The sequence below is a fragment of the Sceloporus occidentalis genome, unplaced genomic scaffold, assembly GCF_023333645.1.
Source record: "Sceloporus occidentalis isolate IW3139 unplaced genomic scaffold, rSceOcc1.0.p SCAF_6, whole genome shotgun sequence".
Classification (NCBI taxonomy): Eukaryota; Metazoa; Chordata; class Lepidosauria; order Squamata; family Phrynosomatidae; genus Sceloporus; species Sceloporus occidentalis.
In genome coordinates, this window is record NW_028316986.1 from 91887056 (window position 1) to 91909623 (window position 22568).

Genomic DNA, 22568 nt, shown 5'->3' on the forward strand with positions numbered 1-22568 from the left:
ATTGTAGCACCTTTGAGACTAACGTGAAGCCAAGACACACTACAGAAATAACCCAGTTTGAGACCGCTGTAACTTCCCTAGCTCAGTGCTAGGGAATCCTGGGAACTGTAGCTTTGTGAGACATTTGGCCTTCTCTCAGAGTGCTCTGATGCCACAACAAGCTACAGTTCCCAGGATTCCCTAACATTGAGCTAGGGCAGTTAAAGCGGTCTCAAAATGGGTTATTTCTACAATGTGTTTTGGACCTGAAAGAAAGAATCATGCTTCCAATTTCTTTCTTTCAGTTCATCTCAAAGGTGCTACAATATCTCTTTACATACTCATAACAAAATATGTATAAGAATATGTGTCTGGTGAAAAAAATACAGAAAAATCTGTTTAAATTACAGACCGGTGCAGAAAGGGGGCAGAACAGACTCGTGAAAAGGTGCAAAATGGCCATAGGCCAGAAGTAGACTTTCTTTTGTCCATCCAAGCCACACACACAATAATGGGGTTGCATACCAGGCCAAGCTCACATGGATCTTTAGGTCCTGAGAAAATATATCCCCACCCCAAAATGCTTAAGTGCTTACCACTTTATTTGTTGAAGTTGTATGACTAGATGAAATTATCAGTTTGGTGCAAGCCGAAGAAGTCAGATAGTTACTTCAACATGCACAGAGTTGCAAGTGAAAAAATTCAACTGTACTGCTGAGAAGCAGCATGGCATTAAAAAAAAATTCCTGTGTTATTGAAAAGCTTTTTGTAGAACCCATGGTTAATACATCACGTTTTAAAGTGTAACACTTTTTTTGTTACAAAAGTGCAGGCTTTTTTTTTTTCAACATCAGTTTTTAAGAGGCTGGTTCATCATCTTTGGACATTTTTTTCTTCATACTGTACCAGAACTAGACCTGTTACTTGAAGTCACATAGACACCACTGTGGTTTTGACCTATTTGAAATTCACAATCTGACAGTATGTATTTATACAGTCGGACCTAGTTATCCGCTGTGGTTTGGTTCCAGGATCCCCCGTGAATAACAAAATCCGTGGATACTCAAGTCCCATTAAATATAATGGCAGAGCAAAATGGTGTCCCATATATAAAATGGAAAATCAAAGTTTGCTATTTGGAATGTATACTCTTTTGGAAAGTTTTCAAGCCATGTGTGCTTGAATCCGTGTATAACAAATCCGTGGATAAGGAAGGTTAACTGTACTATCTTGATTCAAAGTCTTCTGTGGTTTAGAGACCTTTTGGACGTCTCTGTAGTTGGCTTAGTTTCCTGCCATCTAGAATAATTTTGGCCCAAATCTAATTATTAGTCTCCACTAGAATATACCCATTTAATCAACTGAACTTTGTTGACTACCAACTTCCCACTGATACAATAGGTCCATTTTAGTAGCAGCTAGGGTTATCTGCTGATTTGGTCACTTCACTATTACAGGTAATTTAATTATTTCAAACAATAATTTAATGATTTCAGAGCTGGCTTGGTAACTACTGCATTCATCAGCCACCAAGTGAACCATGGCTAGACCATTAGGTAATCAACAGGTAAAGACTACCTATAATGCAAAGGATTTTGATATTTACCACCATAGTACTATATTCCTTCATTGGCAAGAACAGAAAAGTCTTAAAAGGAATGGCTGGAATAAACAACCAAGTTCTTTGCCCAGTGTACTGCTTTCCTGCTCACAGTCTCTGACTCCTTGCCACTGGTGTGACTGCAAAACATATTAGCATATAATAGTGGGAAATTTAATGGGAAATGAAATCAGCCTGCATGATAATGGATTTTAAAGTCAGTAACAGATCCAGCTCCCATGGAACATTGGCAACATGAATTCCCATCACTACAATTTGCATAAAGTGTAAAGCTTTGACATTAGTCACCCAGTTTGAAATGGCAAGCAAGTAGCCACGTTGAGAAAAGTCTTGGCAAGAAGCAATAACCTGCCCTATTGCTGGAAAGTTAGATAGATTTCTATTCTTCCTTCTTAGCCATACAGTACATCCCATCTTTTGGGATAACTGGAGAGACAGATATGCAAAGGGCTATTATTCAAGTAGTGGCCAACAAACTATAGAAGTTTAGAAGAGCTAAAATTATGCCCAGACATTGATCACATACCACTAAATAGCATTACTCTACAGTGTGCCCTTGTTTTACGTGGGGATCCGTTCTGACCCCCCTGCATAAAACAAAAGATGCATATGCTCGAGTCCCATTACAAGTAACGGGGCTCGGGCTCGTAGCAGCTGCTTTCAGCTGTAACATGAAAATGATCAAAATAAGTTGGACTATTTATGTACCAACACAAACACAAGTGTTAAAGTTTGATTAAAAATACACAGACTATCAAACTGTTTCCTGCATACTAATACAAGACATCTGTATTAGTATGCTTCTCCAACATATCATCATCATCATCATGCTTCATAAAATTGATGGACTGTCTCATGAAAGTCACTGCCAGGCAGAATACATTATATTTGCCACTTTAGTAAGAGTAAGCCCACAACCCTATGTATTTTTCTGAATAAATGTCACTGAACATAGTATGACTTTCCCTGAACGTAACCATGTACAGACTTGTATTCCTATATTGTAAGTCTTCTGAAATTTGCTTCTATACCAGTGGAAATTCAGCTGATCTTTGTATTATTATATTATATAAAACTCTCCATGAATATATACTCAAACATCCTAAGAAAATCCAAAACATATCTCCATTTTTGTACCCTCACTACTATGGTGTCTTCATTATGACTGAGTGTATTTTACGTGTGGAATTCAAGATAATAAGAGCTTCTTCTATCCCTGTACAGCTCTAGGCACTTTTGGCTTTCACTAAATGCTTGAACATCCTTATTGTCTGATATCACAAAAAATCCAGACAAGTTGGGTTTTCTGAGGCTCCTCAGCCATAAAGCAGAAAACTATCACCTGTTTCCACAGCACACTGGCAGAGTTGGTAGTTTGTAGTAACTGCTCCTGTCAGAGCAATTGACCATAGGAATTCAGGTTCTGATGGAACAATATGCTCAGAAAGTACAGTTCCACTGTCTCGAATACTTATTTCTAATAGCTGAATACTGATGTGATAGCCAGCAGAAAGGCTATTGAAAAACAGTTTCTAAGAAAAGAACTGAATGATGCTTTGTAACTCCCCCCCACCAAAAAAAAATCTTTCAAAAGGCTTACTCAGGTTCTTTGGAAGACCAGCAGGAATGCTCCCATTTCTCTTTTGTGAATGTTAGACCTGTTCTAACACAGCCATGGAGAACATAACTTGATGTTAAGTCTCGATCTGCAGTGCCTAAATCTTATCCCTTACTTTCCCCGCTACCTGGCAATGGCTATCCAGATGGCTAACCAGATTCGATTACTGGAAACCATGAAAAAAGACAGGGTGGTATGGGTGGGCAATTGCAGGCTTTGCTGCATCGAGTTGACTTTCACTTATGGCTGTCCCTATAAATGAAAGATCTCAAAGTCACCGTCACCAACAGCCCTGCTCTGGTCTTGCAGACTCAAAGCTGTGCCTTCCTTCATTGAGTTTATCCATATTGCCTTCTACCTTATCAAGCATTGTCTTTTCTAGTGAGTCATGTCTTCTCATGATATGGCCAAAGTACAAGTCTCACTTTAGTACAAGAACTTCCCAAATCTAGTACAAGAACTTGTACAAGAACTTCCCAAATCACAAAATCAAAACTCAAGTGCACTAAGTGGTGGAGAAATGTATTTGCTATTGCTATACAGTCATTGTATGCTGTATGGCTGTATGACTGACATGGCTAGCCTCTCCCCAACCCCCTTGAGTGCTAGAACAAGCCAAACATTCAAGCTTGACTTATTCTAGCGCTCATTTATTATTTTAGCAGTCCATTGTATCCATAGAACTCTTCACCGGATATTACATTTCAAATGACTAGATTTTCTTCCTATCAGCTTTCTTCCTTGTCCAGCTCTCATAACCATACATAGAAACTGGAAATACAACAGTATGGACAATCCTAACTTTAGAATTCAATTATATATTTTTGCACTTGTCTGTTTTCCTCATAGCTAGGGAGTCATATTAACCCAGAAGGCTTTAAAAGGATCACCCCCAAACAATTTGTTTTGCTCCAAATACCGTCTAGGGAAAGCAAAGGCATTTTTGCTACATTGTAGGGCTCCCAGACCATTTTAAGACTTGGAAGATTTTAAAACAGGATATGAATTCTTAAGTCTTTCCCAGGCCTAAGATGACCCAAGGGGGGCAAAAGTTCCCCCAAACAAAAGAGGGCAAACCTTTTTGATGCATGGGGCATAACATGCCCTGTAGATACCAGTAAGCGAAACACCTTGTATTTTTTTGCAATTGCTTTCCCAAGTACCTCTGAACTATGTAACCTCTGTACTAGAGCAACAGACCACCTGGGCCTATGGGATCTGCCATGTTCCAGTATATTCCCAAGGCCTCTCAGGACTTGGAAGAAAATAAGCTCAATGAACAGCACAGACTGCTTTGGAAAAAAATCTTCAGCTACTGCCTAGCCATTTCTAGAGAATGCTGCATAAAATTATCCATAGGGAAAGATTCTAGTATTCTTAACTTTCATAGATAAGTCACCCTTTGTTTTGGAGGCAGGAATTAGGAGACAAAATAAAGTGATAAAATCTTAACCACTTTTGTACTTCTGATGGGTAAATCAGGCATATTTATCCCATTCATCCACTCAGGCAGACAGCTTTTATTTAACCTAAGTACAGGATATCTCTGAGCAATAAGAGTGGCAACCTGCCATAGGACCCTTCCCCCTACAGAAAAATATGAATAAGGCAGAGGCACAAGCTTAAGTTACCTTTAAGTAAGTAACATCTATTTATACAGGTGCCACATACGTTTTGAGGAAAATGGTTGCTTTTAAAACCAATTTTCACCAGATTCTCCTCCTCAACTTTGCATTCCTATTTTATACATTTGTGAAGTCCTGACCCAACTTCAGTATCACTTTGAATTAATGTATTTAAGCCCAGTTCCCTACAAATTGGTACTCTGGAAGTTTTAGAAAACTCACACTTCGCCACTGCCTATGCTTACAGCTAGAAATAAATCAATATACACTGTCAGGCTCAAATGTATTTTATTTGTTCATTTCTTGCACTTGAAGTACTCTTCGATGACATCTTTAGCCTGAGATTCTTTGCCATAGTCCTACAATGAGACAACATATTAATATTGCAAACATTTCTGACAAAAAACTGTGGGTAATTTACTAACACTTGCCCCAATAAGGCATACAAATATCAGACAAAACACTAAAACAAGTTGCTTGTTTTACATGGATACATGGAAACCTTTCACACTTCAAAACTCGACTTGAAGCAGGCATTCAAACAAAATAAAGTAAATTAAAACCCAAAACAATGGTGTAGCCATTTACTGGGACCTCAATGACTACTGAGTCTTCAAGGCTCGTACCCTGGCTTTATTGTTGCCAGAATTATTTTACATTTCTGCGTAACATTTAAAAGGTTAAGCAGAAGTCATTCTACTGGCATAACCTCAGTACACAAAGCTATATACAAATGCATATTTGTTCCAAACATCATTTTAAAGTTTCCAGTTATTACATATGATCTGCCTTTCAATTAACATTTTGGAAGCATTTAGTATTGGAGTGGAGAAAGGGCAGCTCCTGTATTATGTGACCCTATAGCCCTTCTTGCTTTCTTCAAACTCCCTCATCCCTTCTGGATGTATCCCTTTCCCGTTTGAAAAAATCAGGCAAAACGTTTCACTAAATACTCAGAGCAGCACTTTCCCTATTAACACTTATATGAACTCCAAACCCTTTTCCAAATACTAAAAAGGCTTGAAGTCAAAATTGGAAATAAACTTTCAACGATTTCCAGGACATATTCTCAGCCAAAAATACAGCCTCTGACACAGTATTTACTCTGATTTTATTTCTAAGTGAAACAAATTTTTACACTCAACTCTATGAAAAATTGCTGCAATCTATTTAACACCCTCACACATACTCCTTTTTGCCCCACTTCCCTTTCACCACCCATCACAGCCCTTATATATTTATTATCTGAAATAGTTTCTCATATATCCCCAGTTAATGAAACATGTGCTGTGCTGCTTAACAGACATTAAAATGGTCAGAAATTGATTAAACAAATTGAAGCACTGTGACATGAGACAAAAATGTATGCAACTATTGTAAAGACGCAGTATACTATACAGTGCATGCCACTACCCTATAATCACCCATTTTAATGCAAGAAAACTTTTTGTCAACTTACTTTCACAACCACACAACTGCAGCCCACAACTTTGCGAGGTTTTCCTTCTCTGTCGATCTTGCAGAGACCTACCCATTCACCCAGCTTCTTGTTGTCATCAACCTGTCAAAAACGTTTTCATTCAGTTAGAAATACACAAGATAGAAAACAGTACAAACAAAATCAAAACAAGCTATACACTCAGACATAAAGGGTAACGTTTATGGTTGTTTTCCTCAACAATTTCAGTAGAGGGAGCCATGTTGTCATCATTGTATAGCACAAGTGTGTATAGTACAAAAGTCATACTAATTTAAGCTAATAATGCTTGTTTTATATACACCGTCAACATTTTTATATGACTTACATAATTACTACTTTAGCTCATAATCGTTACCTTTATCAGGTTGATCTGATGTTCAGCACAAAGGGCTTCAACCAGTTTGACATACATGAGCTCATCACAATTGGATGCAAGAACACAAAGGTGAGCTTGGCGTCTAAAATAGTAAAATGTCAAATAAGGCTGTATCAATTATACAAGCACCTCGGCAAATCAATCTTGACAAGAAATAGAAACGTAACAGCTTGGATTAAAAGTAATTTTTTAAATTAACCATCCTGAGTCAATGTTCCACTTTCTTTTCCTTCCACCCACAAGGTCTACACACCTGCAGTAACAGGTTTAAAAACATTTTTTGAATTACCACTCAGAATGAAGTAATCTTAGCACAACCATTCTGAAGTGTTCAAACTACACAGGGCAGTCTTGTGCCTGTGGTTGTTGTGCCTTCAAGAAATTTCCATGTAATAAATTTAAATCTACAGGCTTGTCAGACTTATTATTTTCACTCATGAACAGAGTGAAGGGGTATCCGACATATTTCATACAGTCATCATTCAAACGCTGTAGTTTTCACCTCTCAATTGACCTTTTGGATTCATATTTATTAGTTCATCAATCCTTCTGAAATTCTTTAAAGTGTTCATGATTTCACCACCTTGAATAACTTGTTGTATTGTGAACAAGATCATCACCTGCCATGCCATTTTTTGTGGTCCTTAAATGGAGCACATGGGCCTCAGAGAAATAAGAGAAAAAGTTTTTTTTTCCCATCACAACAAACCAGTAATAAATAAGCTAAATAGCACCAAAGGAACTGCTCTAAAACAATGTCCCATCAGAAGAATACAGAAGGAGAATTGCAGATGCATGTGATCTATTTTCCTTATTTTGCGAATGTTTATGTTCACATAGAAAACTGAAGACTATCAAGATCAGTAAGCCTTAAGTCTTTCTGTATAACTATTCTCTATAATCTCTTTTCTTAACACTTCCTTGCACGTTTGACTTTGCAAAAACTTTGAAGTCTGCCTCTTTAATTGTGCTACCTATGTGACAGCAACAAACTCACAACAAAAGCAGGACATCAAAAAGACAACTTTCATTTGGAGACATTCACCAATACTATTCAGCACTTACTTGTCTAAGGCTTTGGCAGCTTCTCGAATTCCACGAGCTAATCCATCGTGGATGAGTGCGGTCTTGAGCACTTCTTGAAGGGCGGTGTTGACATCCATTACACCTCCAGCAGCAATGCTAGATAATAAAAAAGCACATATAATTGTGTTGTGAATCTTAAGAGCAATGGTTCCCAACTTTAGTCATCCAAATGTTTTGGACTTCAGTGTCTGCAATGTCTGACTATCAAGTTTGCTGGGGCTTCTGGGACCTGAAGTCCAAAACAAATGGAGACAAAGGTTGGGAACCACTGTGAATCATACCTATGTCCATGTAATGCACTATTAATAGTGACAAATCAGTATTGTAACTTCAAAAGCACAGCACCTATTAGTGCAACAACTGATATAATAGTATTGAAATATGCTTTTATTCATTAACTTAACAAGCAACTTTCATGTACAGTAGTCAGTTCCTTACATTGCCTTTTTATTGTGCTAAGTAATGACAGAGAACCAGAGTGGTGTGGCAGTTTGAGTGCTGGGCTATGACTCTGGGATATCAGGATTTGAATCCCTGAATGGCCATGGAAACCCAACCTCTTCTAACAAAAAAGCTGACTATGCTTTTAATATCTTCATTATCTTCTCACAGCAAATAGGTGCAAACACCCCGATTGCTGTAATTGCCCTTTCCAGGCCATTTCCCCCCATTCTACAATAAAGTTTCTGAGACAAAGTTACCAGACAATAGAAAACTGTATTCAAGGTAATCATTTGAGTACTCAAAACAACCTAATTATTTTATAGTGTTTAATGTGGAGAAATTTTAATTGTTTTTAAAACTTTAATGTAAGTTACTCGAGTAACGAAATGATTTTATGATGTTTAATGTGGGGGATTTTTTAAACTGTTTTCAAAACTTTACTGTAAGTTATTGTTACCTCTGGAAGCCACCTTAGGTCCCATCCTGGGAGAAAAGCAGCATATAAAAGATGTAAATAAATAATAAATAAAGAGAAGATGCCAGCCACAGATGCTGGCAAAACGTCAGGAAGAAACTCTTCTAGAACATGGCCACATAGCCCAAAAACACCACAATAAACAATAAATAAATAAATCTCTTGTCCCTATGTAGGTGGGTGATTGTTGATTTTGCAGGACACAATTGAACACGAGGAAGAAACTCCTTTCTAGTCTCCTGCAATCAATAACTTTAATAAACACCCCCATCATCATATCTACAAATTTGGTTAGGCTAGTTTAAGGACAAATGGGCTAAAAAAAACCCAGCTTAAATTAAACCTTAAATTCAGAAAGTTTAACTAGTCCATTCCTATGGAAGAATTCAAAAACATAGCTGTGTTAGTCTGGGGAATCAGAGTGCAAAGGGACACCGCAGCACTTTTGAGACCAGCTGATGCATGCAAACTCATACTGCCAACTTGTGGTGGCGTCTCCTCCTCTGGAGGTTTTGAAACAGAGGCTAGATGAACAACTGTTGTGAATGCTTTGATTTTGTCTTCCTGCATGGCAGAAAGTTGGACTGGATGGCCCTTGTGGTCTCTTCCAACTCTATGATTCTATAAAACATGCATCTCAGGAGATAGGTGAAGTCTCCTCCTTTGGAGGTTAGTAAACCAAGGCTGGCTGGCAATCTGTCAAGGATGCTCTGATTGGGAGTTGCATGACAGAATGGGGTTGGACTGGATGGCCCTTGGGGTCTCTCTTAGCTCTACGATTCTAAAGTTTTGGCCTTTGAAGTATTTTGTTTATTGATTTCAAGATAAAGGAGAGTCAATCTGTACCTGTACTACTACTACTACTTCCTCTTAAAAAAAGAATAACTGAACAGTTTTGTTTCACTGTCATCAACCTGAAATCTATTTTGGTGTGGAGACTCCATTAAGTCGACAGTGGAGCACACTCACTCAGTGTGTTTGAGTCTCCTTCTTTGGAGATTTTTAAAGAGGCCACCTATTGGGAATGCTTTGACGGTGTATTCCTGCATGGCAGAATGGGGTTTGAGTGCATAGCCCTATGTATGATTCTATGAAACATGCCCTTGAGTTGGTAGGCTGAAGACTAAAAAAGCTCCTGCTACCAGCTTCTTTCACTTAGGTCCAAAAGAGAAATAATCCAGTCTGAAACCACTTTAACAGCCCTGGCTCAGTGCTAGGGAATCCTGGGAAATGTAGTTTAAGTCACAAGAGCTCTCAGACAGAGGAGTTTCAACATCTCACAAAACCATAGTTCCCAGAATTCCCTAGCAGTGAGCCAGGGCTGTTAAAGTGGTTTCAGACTGGATTACTTCTGCAGTGTGTGTTTTGGGCATTAAGTCTTGAAAGTGGCATAAGATCCCTTTGGGGTCAGTGGGATGAGAAAACACTGGCTCAAGAAACCCAGCATTGAGAATTCCCCCCAGAGAGCTCTTGGTGTTCTTGTGTGCCTTCAAGTTGCTGCTGACTTATGGCGACCCTATCAAGGGGTTTTCTGGCCCCACTATTCAAAAAGGAGGTGGAGAAAGTGAGGGGTCCAAAGGAGGGCAACTAAAATGGTGAAGGGTCTGGAAGCCATGCCCTATGAGGAACGACTTAGGGAGCTGGGGATGTTTAGCCTAGAGAAGAGAAGGTTAAGAGGTGATATGATAGGCCTGATTAAATACTTGAAGGGATGTCACATTGAGGTGGGAATAAGCTTGTTTTCTTCTGCTCCAGAGACTAGGACCCAATGGAGCAATGGATGCAAGCTGCAGGAAAAGAGATTCCAGCTCAACATTCGGAGGGACGTCCTGAGAGTAAGGGCTGTTCTTCAGTGGAAGACACTCCCTCCCTGTGTAGTGGAGGTCTTTACGCAGAGGCTGATGGCCATCTGCCAATGGGGATGTTTTGACTGTGAGTTCCTGCATGGCAGGATGGGCTTGGACTGGGTGGCCCTTGTGGCCTCTCCCAACTCTTGTGATTCCATGATCCTAGATCAACAGCGCAGTGTGCTATTCTCCTGCCCACGTGTTGCAAGCCTTGGCCGGAGACGGAGGGAGAGATGAACTTTCTTCTCACTCGCGGAAGTGAGCACGTGGGATACTGGGCTGCATCCACACTGGAAACATAACCCGCTTTGGCAGCGCTTTGACTCTTGGTCTGGCTCTCTGCTATGGAATTCTGGGAGTTGGAGTTTGCTCCGCTCTGGGCCCCACAACCAACTCCAACTCCCAGAATTCCATAGCCTTCGGCCAAACAAAGAGTTAAAGCGCTCTCCAGTGTGGCTGCATCTCCATTCTTAGCCCGGTCTCCTAGCAGCCCAGAGGCGACTTACCCTTCCTCGGCCATGGTTGGTGGTGACGCTCCCGCCCGGGGTCGCTGAAACAAGACCAAAGTGGGTCAAAAGAGAGGAAAAGGCGCCCCCCGCCCGCCTCCCTCCCTCTCTTCCTCCCTCCGCCGTTCGGCCTGCGCTTTGAAGAGCGAGGGCAGCGTTGCAAAGGCCGAGGCCTAGCGCGCGCCAGACTCACCTCGCAGCCTCCGCGCAGCCGTTGCTGGAAAGGAAGGGGCGGGGCCTCGGCGGCGCTTTATGGAGCGCCCAAGGACCCCAGCGCCTTCCCCTTCCCCTCCAGCACGCGGCCTTCAGAGGCGTCTAGCCACATCGCCTGAGAGCAAAGGCAACTCATCCTCGCTCTCCGGACTTTGCGGGAATCTGGCAGCTGTGGGAGGCGTCCCTGGGTTCTTTCGGGACAGTCTACAAAGCGCGGCTATATTTTTTCTGCCCCCCCCCCCCCCCCCGATCCGGGATAGGCGTCTAAGTTCCTGCGGTCGGACTTGGGCCTTCAGGACCCAGAGGCTGGGAGGCGGCTAGGTTTAACGCCCAAAAACACAGACTGGGGAAGTAATCCAGCTTGAGACCGCATTAACTGCCCTGGCTCAGTGCTAGGGAATCCTGGGAAATGTAGTTTGGTGAGGCATTCGGCCTTCTTTGACAGAGAGCGCGGGTGCCACAACAAACGACAAATCCCAGGATTCCCTAGCACTGAGCCAGGGCAGTTAAAGTGGTGTCAAACTGCGTTATTTCTGCAGTGCAGATGCAGCCCAGGAGACACACAAGTTGATGGCCTTGTGCCCAGGGAAAGGGACTGTGTGGCTCTGGTTTTGCTAAACCCTGATCAACCTTAGGCATTACAGTCAGTGCTAAGAGATGCTGGGAGTGACACTCCAATGGCATCTGAAGGGCCTACTTAATCAAGTGGACCAATGTCCTCATCGCAAAGGAGGACAAGGCACTGCAAAATGTAGGACATCACCAAATAAAAGCTAAAAATACTCATAAATAGCAGTTAATGTTTCTTAGTCCTACTCAAAATGGAGGGCATTTTGAAATTCCTCCTGGAAAAGCAGGACATCTGGTCACCCTGCACTTAATCCTTCCAGTATAGAAAGTGTCGACAATATTAGCAGCCCAACTGCTTTAAGCACATTTCAGTTTCTACAAAATTATCACACATTTCTTCAAAGCATTTGCACTCTGCTCTTCAAACAAATGGCTCCCAAAGTCCTTTCAAATATTAGAATCATAGAGTTGGAAGAGACCACAAGGGCCATCCAGTCCAACCCCATTCTGCCATGCAGGAAATCTAACTCAAAACACCCGTGACAGATGGCCATCCAGCTTCTGTTTAAAGAGTTAAAAGTAAAACAGTCCTCGCCCTGATGCATACAACCTATAAAACATGACAGACAAGAAAAAGAGGACAGGGAGGAGGGAGGGAGAGAAAGAACAATTTCAGGTACCAGTTTAAAAGGAACAACAGAGTCCGAGTTCTAGGAAAAGAGTGGGGTACAAATAAATGAAAATAATAATAATAATGTCTATCAGAACCAGGTGGCAGCTGGAGAACCATAGAATCATAGAGTTGGATGGAAGAGACCACAAGGGCCATCCAGTCCAACCCCATTCTGCCATGCAGGAAATCCAAATCAAAGCATTCTGACAGATGGCCATCCAGCGTCTGTTTAAAGACCTCCAAAGAAGGAGACTCCACTACACTCCCAGGGAGTTTGTTCCACTGTCAAACAGCCCTTACTGTCAGGAAGTTCCTCCTAATGTTGAGGTGGAATCTCTTTTCCTGTAGCTTGCATCCATTGTTCCGGGTCCTAGTCTCTGGAGCAGCAGAAAACAAGCTTGCTCCCTCCTCAATATGACATCCCTTCAAATATTTAAACAGGGCTATCATATCACCTCTTAACCTTCTTTTCTCCAGGCTAAACATCCCCAGCTCCCTAGGTCGTTCCTCATAGGGCTTGGTTTCCAGACCCTTCACTATTTTAGTTGCCCTCCTTTGGACACGCTCCAGTTTCTCAATGTCCTTTCTGAATTGTGGCGCCCAGAACTGGACACAATATTCCAGGTGGGGCCTGACCAAAACAGAATACAGTGCCACTATTACTTTCCTTGAAGCCAAAGCTAGGGAGTTAAAACACAACAGTCTTATAAATACCATATTTGGGCGCGTTACAGACTGCCTAAAAGCGACAGTCTGCCACCGCTGCCAGTTGCTGGGTCTGGGAACCGCAGTGGCCAAACCGCACGGTTCCCGGACGCAGCAAAAAAGAAGAGCCAAAATGGCGCTTTTTGTGCCCCGGAAGTGGCGCCGCAAGGCGCTAGTCACACACTCGTGGTGTCACTTCCGCCATGTGGCGACTGGACGCTACGCATCCGTGACGTCAAAATGGTGGTCCCCGTGTGGACGGGCACCATCATTTTGTACAGACTCAGTCCATATTAGGGTTGAGGGGCGTCAGGAAGTGACGCCCCTTCGTAACCCTAGTACGCACTTTAGGCACGTGTGTAACGCGCTTTTCTCAACTATAAGTCGACCTCATGTATATGTCAAGGGCAGGTTTTGGGGACAAAATTGTAGCTTTTGATATGACCAATAGATAAGTTGAGGGTACTTAGGGGCATGTAACAAAGGATGTAAAGGTTGATGAAAAGGAAAATGATGCCAAAGAACTTCGAAAACTCTGGCAGGCATAACTGCTTGTGCTCACCCTAAAGGCTGGATGGATGAGAGTGTAGAGGGGATCCCTGCTTCTTTTTCGTGCTCCCAGGATGGACTAAGCACTCACCTTTTACCACTCTATTCAGAGAAAGTTAAAGTACAGTACTTACTTTGACCCATGGATAAGTCAAGCCAGGTTTTTTGGGTCAATTTTTTGACTAAAATTTCTAGACTTATACATGAGTATATATAGTAAGTGACTTGTCATGGGAGAACAATGAGAATTATGTTCTCCACTTTTAAATGTTTGAGCTTAGGTTCACCTTTAAGATTGTGACATGGATCTTCCTTCAAAACGTACATCCATATAATCAGGTTATATGACTTCCATACTAAATGTGTTTATTAGAAAATAAAGACTTTGAACTCAGCAGTATTTGTTGCTGTTGTTGTTGTGTGCTTTCAAGTTGTTTCTGATTTATGTCAACCCTAAGGCAAACTGGGTTTTCTTGGCAGGATTTGTTTAGAAGACGTTTGCCAGTGCCTCCCTCTGAAGCTGAGAGAGTGACTTGCCCAAGGTCACTCAATGGATTGCATGATTGAACTGGGAATCAAAACTTGTTCCCAGAGTCATAGTCCAACACTCAAACCACTAAACCACACATAATTCTAAGTAAAACAAACAAACCCTCAGAATTGAGCTCATTAATATAATCTGAAATGCAAAAAATGAGGGTGTAACAATTTAACCTCATGCATCCTTTCTCAGAAGTAAGTCTCATTAAATGAAATCAACTTTACTACTAAATAATTCCCTAAGGCTGATCCTGTGCATGTATGTGCCTAGACAGAAGTTGGAAAAGTTGACCTGTGCCCAAAAACGAAGGGTTCATAAAACATCAGTACTGCTTCAGTATAAAATCCAGTGCTAACATAAATAATACCATTTTCTTTTAGACTGCTTTGCCTTTGAACAAACACAGCCATATCACACGAGGGAAAATCGGGGGTTTAAAAAGGCACTTTTCCATGACAGCCACACTATTGCAGCAAATATTTTCACACACATTGAACTTAGAGAGGATTTATCCTGGAAAGGAGCAGGAATGCTCCAGCAACAAATCATTCACAGGATTTCCCCCATGAATGGGTTGTTGCTGGAGCATTCCTGGTTCTTCCCGGGGATAAGTCCTCTCTAAGCGCAACATATAAAAATCTTTACCGCGATTGTGCGACTGTCCCAGGAAAATACCTTTTTAAACCCCTGATTTCCCCCGGTGTGATAAAGTCCCATTTTCATTTTTACATAAAACAGGGAGGCTGTAGTTAAACCCTAAGATTAAAAATAAATCAGAATATTAGTTAAAATAAAGAAGATGGCTCATATTATACATATTATACATATCATATTTGCTATGCATGGGTTACCTGCTTGGTTAAGCATCTCCTGACTCAACCCCTTCCACACCTACTCTACCAGGCAGCTGTCACTCCAAGCAATGGAGGTCTGTTCTGCTGTCAATCAGGCCACAGGAGGATGGCATTTTTCCATTCCCCTCCAGACATCAAGAAGGGCTGTGACAAGGAATTGCACCCACACTCCTGTCACAACCTCACTTGCTGGCAGTAGGAGGATGGAAACGCCATCCTCTTACACCCAGGCCACCAGCAAAACAGACCTCCATTTTACAGAGTAGCTGCTGTCCAGGTTGGGATGGGCATTTACGATCATGACAATAGTGCCGTGATCATGACTACACAATGTTAGTGAACATGGAGCAGCTACAGATCTATTATTATTATTAGTAGTAGTAGTAGTAATGAGCTCTTTTCCCAGAACTGGGACTCAGTTCTAGATAACTCTAGATTACTCTGGAATAGCAATACAGGATGCCAGCCAATGACTCAAAGATGATAAAATCTAGAAACCTGAAACTTGGCATCGATATTAACGGACTCTATGGGCATGCAGATTAAAAACATTTCCTTTTAAAATGGATTGACTAATTTTAGGTTATTAGAAACTGTTTGTAGTCTGCAGTGTCATTTTCAGTCATTAGGTGGCAAACTTCCCTAACCAAAACCAACATAAATATTGCCAGGATATTCATTCCTTCAGCAATGATCTCTTTAGTGTGCATTGCAGAAATAACTCAGTTTGACACCACTTTAACTGCCACGGATCAATGCTATGGAATTCTGGGAATTGTAGTTTGTTCAGGCACCAGCGCTCTCTGACAAAGAAGGCTAAATGTCCCACAAAACTACAAAACCCAGAATTCCATAGCATTGAGCTCTTACTGTCAGCATTGAACCATGGCAGTTAAAGTGGCATCAAACCAGATTACTTCTGCATTGTGGATGCAGCCTTAGAGTACTTGGGCAAGACACTCTAAACCTCAAGTAGGCAGGGCAGGGGGGAGGACTGAATAAGCATAAGGATAGAGGAAGAGAAAGGGGAGGGAGTATGGGATGAACAGAAAGGACAAAGGAAAATAAAAAAGACAGAGGGGAAGAAAAGATGAGATAGAGGACTAAGACGCTTAACTCTTGCATTCAAAGTTGGTTTGATTTCTGTTGTCTAAACATCACATTTGTTTTATCAAAATTCATATTGTCTTCCTATAAAACATTCAACACAGCTTACAATAAAAATTAAAAAATATTTTACAAAGATGAATCAAAATACAGGAGTTATAATAACATTTCTGTACTACCTTGTATTTCAGAGCAAGATACATAATTCTCACTTTGTAGTGCAGATGTGGGTAGGTTGCAGATGTTAATGCATAGGGAAGAATATGAGTCCAGAATCAAAGTATGGGTAGTTATACTGGACTGAATAATCTGATTCCTGACTATAAGTCAAGAAATTTATGCCCCAAAATTGACCCTAACATTTTGTGTAGACTTATATAAGGGTCAATAAATCAGTAATGCTTAGAAAGGTCCTAAAGCAAGCAAGCCTGATGCCCCAAACTCCACTGAACACCAATTCCTTCCTTATCCAGTCTGTTTGCAAGCCTTTGCTTCCTATCGGAAAAACTCCCCATTTAAAAATTACATGTTTCTCTCTCTGGTCCGTTTTGCAAGCCCTGGCTTCCTATGGAAAAAACTCTCAATTTAAATCCACTTGCTTTTCTCTCTGATCCGTTGTGCAAGACCTGGCTTCCTATCAAAAAAACCCTCTCCATTTAAAATCATCTCTCCAGTCCATTTTGCAAGACTTTGCTTCCTATGGAAGCAACTCTCAATTTAAATCTGCTTGCTTCCTTTCTCAATCCGATAAAACCTCTCCTCCAGCACCTGGGAATTGGTTGGGAGAGGTCTGGAGAAGGAGGGACAGAAGTGGTATTTCCCCCTTTCCATCCTTCCTTATAACCCCCTAAGTTTTACCCTCAACTTATCCCCGAGTCATATCAAAATCCAGGATTTTGAGCCTGAAACCTTCCCTTGACTTATATATGAGGTCAACTTGTACAGTATCTTCAAATCCAGAGTAGGCAAATCAAGAGTTAGGGCACTCCAGCTGTTGCTGGACTGCAACTCCCATAATTTCTCATTGCTGATTATGCTGGCTGGGGCTGATGGAGTTGTCGTCCAACAACATCTGGTGCGGCCACAGGTTGGCTATATCTGCTTAACTGATCAAATTTAAGCAGTCAATTCTCAACAAACACATTTTCAAAAAACATAAAATAAGAAAACAGCGAAGTTCTGTGTCTTCTGGAATGATTTTTACAATACATTGATTTAATAAAATGTGCCTTATTTTTATACTGCAGAACATATTATTCAACTACTTCCATAATATTTAAAATACCCAATAAAGTAACTATCAGAATACACATGCCCTCTTTTAAACTTTATCATTGTTATAATTTTGAATAAAGCTGGTTGGCTAAACATATATAAACATTTATAATGGATAAATAATATGGATTGTCATCCTGTGTACATGTCTAAATGGGAATGGGGAGATCCATTAACCAAATTACCTTTAATTATAAAGGGCTACTTCAATTGTATTAATAATACTGTGTTAAGTAGGATGGCCACATGAAACTGAGACCAGAGCTCCTGTCCATATAGTTGTACAGAAGAAGAAATTTTAGCAGAAATTACACCTGCTGAAATTTCCTCTTCTGTACAAATAAAGGTACAGGAACCCTGCCTCCCATTTCATGTAGCCATACTAGTATTAAGAGAGCATGCATTATGTGCTCTTTTATACTACAGCTTGGTTAATTGGTGCAGAAGTATTATCAGGATGAAGGTGTCAATGTGACAGGCATTCCTATCCTAAATACACACGTGGAAGACAAAATCTTATTAACTTTAATGGGATTTGCTTCTAAGTTAAGTATGCTTAGGATTGCGGCTCAGATCTCCTGCTGACTGGAAGTACCGTGGAAAGCTTTCAGGAGCAATAATTTTACAGTGGAGTTGAAACATGAATGAATTGGAGTAGTTTCAAAGCAAAGAAAAAAAGGAGTTGGGATGATTAAATCAGGCTCAATAACAGCCACCTGAAAAGAAATCATATTTATAGGTATTATCTCAAGAGAAGCAGTGCAGAATGCTGTTTTGTTTAAGTATGCTAAATGGGTACGGTTACAGTATACTGTTTATTTATTTATTTTAGAGTTGTCCTGGATATCAAAGTGAAACCATCAAAGTCCCCATTTCAGAAGTTTAATATTTTATAAGCAAGAAATTATCCTGCGAAGCCACATAGTTTTTTTATTTTACCTCAGTGATAAATAATTACAGAACTAAGGGCTTATACAGACCGGCACTTTGTGCCGGCCTGTGGGTGGAGCATGGTGCAGCGTCCACATGCTGGATACCATGATTCGCATCATGACACCGCATGCTCTTCTAGATGGTGTGCAGCATCATGGCACAGCTCCGCCGCTGCATCTAGATGATGCAGCACCAATTTTGTGCTCTCCAGAGGCTGAGTCAGTGCTGCGGCATGCGGATGCTACAGCACAGATCTGGCCAGTAAAGGGGCGGCTGCATGCCGCCCATCTATACAGCCCCTATGTCTAGTCCTCAAAACTTAAAAAACACACATGATAAGGAGTCTTGGGAAATTATCAGACCGGTGGGGGGGGGGGGAGCTGGGAGTAGTAAAAGGCATACCCCTGGCATAATCATGAGATTTTCAGATGAGGTTGCATACATACTAGTAATAAAAACAGTAAACTTAACTGGCTGTGGTTCTGGCAAAGTAGGATTCTGTGCCTTCAAGTCATTCTGGCATATGGCAACCCCAAGGTTTAGCTATTATGTTAGAATTTGTTCACAGGGGTTTGCCCTTGCCTTCCTCTGAGGCTGAGAGTGTGGGACTTGCCCAAGGTCATCCAGTGGGTTTCCATGTCTCAGCCTCAAAGGAAGTCTTAGGATCAGATTAATCACAATGAATACAGAAATATGAAGGCATCTTAAGGAAACCTTAATGGTGTGTTTTTTTCTGCCACAGACTGAATGGTGGTATTGCAACCCATTTGGTTCTTTTGGATTTCTTATTGGTTTTTGATACCATGGTGCCCTTCCTCTCCTGAATTTCTAGCCTGGGCTTAAGAGGCATAACATTTTGGTGGTTCCAGTTTGCTGATGCCATTTTCTCCTCCAATATTTTTAATCGCTATATTAAATCCAGTGGGAGAGGTCATCCAGACGTATGACCTTTGATGCCACCACAGACATGCAGACAATAGAGTTTTAGCTCTCCCCACCTGCCAGATACCAAAAGAATGAAGGTCTGCAACAGGTATCTAGATGAAGGCTGGAGAATAAGCTAACATTTGGTTCAAGGAAAACTCTTAGCTAAGGTTTGGATGCACAAAGGTTAACCTACAATGTTGTACCAATGTTGTCTGAGGGAGAGAGAAGGCTGGCCCAGTTCCACCAGGGGCTAGCCTGAAGAAGAAGAGCCCTCCCTCCGGTCCACCTGCCTTGGTCCAGGCCTCAGAGGGAGAGAAGAATGCTGGACCTGATTCCCTCCCCCCTCCTCACCATTCCCTTCTCCTTTTGTGTCGTGTCTTTTAGATTGTAAGCCTGTGGGCAGGGAACTGTCTGTTATCCCCTCTATTGTAAACCACTCGGATTCCCAGTGATTGGGCGGTATATAAATAAAACCTATTATTATTATTATTATTATTATTATTATTATTATTACCATGCTCTTCTGCATGTGCCACAAAGTATTCAAAGTGAACAGATATGATATGGCATCAGTTTGTGGAGACTGGGTTCCAGGGCGACCAGATGTCATCACCACAAAAGATGACAAGGCACCGTAAAATGACTGGTAGGTAATTCAAGAAAAATGTAGAACATTACCAAATAAAAGCTCAAAACACTCATATAAATATAAATTCATGCTCCTTAGTCACACTCTAAATGGAACACATTTTTGGAATTCCTCCTGGACAAAAGGTTGAAATGTAGACATGTCCTGGAAAAGGAGGATGGCTGATCACCCAGCTGGGATTGCAACCTGGGCTGCTTCTGTTTTTTCATAGTCTGGTGAGGCACAGGTAGCAACAGGGACTGGGAGTGTTATTTACACTACTGTTAATGTCCATACTAGTTGCAGTCATGCAACACACTTCAAGTGGGTTTCGTCTGGAAGAAAATCAGGAACTGCAGCTGCTATAAAATGTGACCATCTGGATGGAGTAGGTTGCCTGAAAGCATATGACCAATTCTCTTCCAGCTGCACTAGCTGCTGGCATGTGTCTAGGCCCAATTCCAAGTAGTGATGTTATGCTTTAAAGCTCTAAATGGCTTGAAACCGTCATATTAATTGAAGGACTGCTTTCACTCATACCATGATCAATCCTGCCTGTATGTTAAAATACCTCTGCAGTCATGTGTCTATTGTTAACATTTGTTAGGTTGGTGCATACAATTATGGAATTACCTTCCTAATGGCATGTGATTCTGCCTTTTATCCTAAAGTGTTCAGGTGAGCCTTGAACACCTTTACTTTTCAACTGAGATTAAAATTAGTTCATTGGCCTCAGAGCACCTTTTCCCAAAACATTCTGAATACCTTTTAATGTGGCTATTACATCTTTGTGGCTTCCCTCTGCACTTTCTTTTGTGGGGATTAAGCAGTAACATAACTGTTGAACTACTGCTATGTTTTAAACCACAGAGCAGCAGATTAATTCTCTAAAGAGAACATCCTAACCAGAGTAGATGAGCATTGCAGAGGGGTTAATGGGGAGCAGTTGTGCATTGGAGTAAGAAAGGATTACAGAATTCCATCCTTGAATTGGACAAATATATGCTAAAAATGCTTTGGAAATAGCTATATGTAGTCCATAGTAGTGCTTTACAAACTTTAGCCCTCCAGATGCTTGGGACTTCAATTTCTAGATTGCTTAAGCATTGCACATAGTATCTGGGAATCTGGGAATGGAAAACATCTGGGAGACAAAATAATGCAGTTTGACCCCACTTTAAGTGCTGCCACTCCTTCCTATGGAATACTGGAATTTGTAGATTTTTAAAAGGTCTTGAGCCTTTTCTGCCAAAGAGTGCAGGTGCGTCACCAAATTACAGATCCCAGGATTCCATAGGATGGCACCAAGGCAGTTAAAGTGGCGTCAAACTGCATTATTTCTGCAGTGGAGATGCACCCAGAGATACAAATCTTCAACTTGCATGCAAGGACAAATAATTAGAATCATAGAATCATAGAGTTGGAAGAGACCACAAGGGCCATCCAGTCCAACCCCCTGCCATGCAGGAAATCCAAATCAAAGCATCCCCAACAGATGGCCATCTAGCCTCTGCTTAAAGACCTCCAAGGAAGGAGACTCCACTACAATCCGAGGGAGTTTGTTCCACTGTCAAACAGCCCTTACTGTCAGGAAGTTCTTCCTAATGTTGAGGTGGAATCTCTTTTCCTGGAGCTTGCATCCATTGTTCCAGGTCCTGTTCTCTGGAGCAGCAGAAAACAAGCTTGCTCCCTCCTCAATGTGACATCCTTTCAAATATTTAAACAGGGCTATCATATCACCTCTTAACCTTCTCTTCTCCAGGCTAAACATCCCCAGCTCCCTGAGTCGTTCCTCATAGGGCAAGGTTTCCAGACCTTTCACTGTTTTAGTCGCCCTCCTCTGGACACGCTCCAGTTTCTCAATGTCCTTTTTGAATTGTGGCGCCCAGAACTGGACACAATATTCCAGGTGGGGCCTGACCAGAGCAGAATACAGTGGCACTATTACTTCTCTTGATCTAGACACTATACTTTTATTGATGCAGCCTAGAATTGCATTGGCCTTTTTAGCTGCCGCATCACACTGTTGACTCATGTTCAACTTATGGTCTACTTGGACTCCTAGATCTCTTTCACATGTACTTTCATTCAGCAATGTGTCTCCCATCCTATATCTGTGCATTTCATTTTTCTGCCCTAAGTGCAGTACCTTACATTTCTCCTTGTTGAATTTCATTTTGTTAGCTTTGGCCCAGCTTTCTAGTCTATTCAGATCATTTTGAATGTTGGTCCTGTCCTCTGGAGTATTAACTATTCCTCCTAATTTGGTGTCATCTGCAAATTTGATAAGTATGCTCCCAATTCTGTCATCCAGGTCATTGATAAAGATGTTGAATAGCACTGGGCCCAGGACAGAGCCCTGTGGGACCCCACTGGTCACTTCTCTCCAGGATGAAAAGGTGCCATTGTTGAGCACCCTTTGGGTTCGGCCGGTCAACCAGTTACAAATCCATGTAACAGTTACCTTGTCTAGTCCACATTTTACAAGCTTCTTTGCAAGAATGTCATGGGAAACCTTGTCAAAGGCCTTACTGAA

At 41.3% G+C, this 22568-nt stretch overlaps 1 protein-coding gene and 3 non-coding genes across 4 annotated transcripts; all 4 read right to left on the bottom strand.

Annotated features, from left to right (window-relative positions):
* Positions 1 to 5114: 5114 nt before the first annotated feature.
* On the bottom strand, positions 5115 to 11293 carry RPS12 (ribosomal protein S12). Its single transcript, XM_089530349.1, has 6 exons — positions 11251 to 11293; positions 11058 to 11101; positions 7765 to 7881; positions 6679 to 6781; positions 6303 to 6404; positions 5115 to 5202 (listed from the first exon to the last, which is right to left on the bottom strand). Exons 2-6 carry the CDS (start codon positions 11069 to 11071, stop codon positions 5140 to 5142), a joined length of 399 nt encoding a protein of 132 aa, XP_089386475.1. The 5' UTR covers positions 11072 to 11101; positions 11251 to 11293; the 3' UTR covers positions 5115 to 5139.
* Positions 5416 to 5549, bottom strand: LOC149311096 (small nucleolar RNA SNORA33). Its single transcript, XR_016281824.1, has one exon. It is a non-coding gene; the product is annotated as a small nucleolar RNA SNORA33 (small nucleolar RNA).
* On the bottom strand, positions 6474 to 6562 carry LOC149311097 (small nucleolar RNA SNORD100). The gene has a single exon (XR_016281825.1). It is a non-coding gene; the product is annotated as a small nucleolar RNA SNORD100 (small nucleolar RNA).
* On the bottom strand, positions 7110 to 7187 carry LOC149311098 (small nucleolar RNA SNORD101). Its single transcript, XR_016281816.1, has one exon. It is a non-coding gene; the product is annotated as a small nucleolar RNA SNORD101 (small nucleolar RNA).
* Positions 11294 to 22568: the final 11275 nt, after the last annotated feature.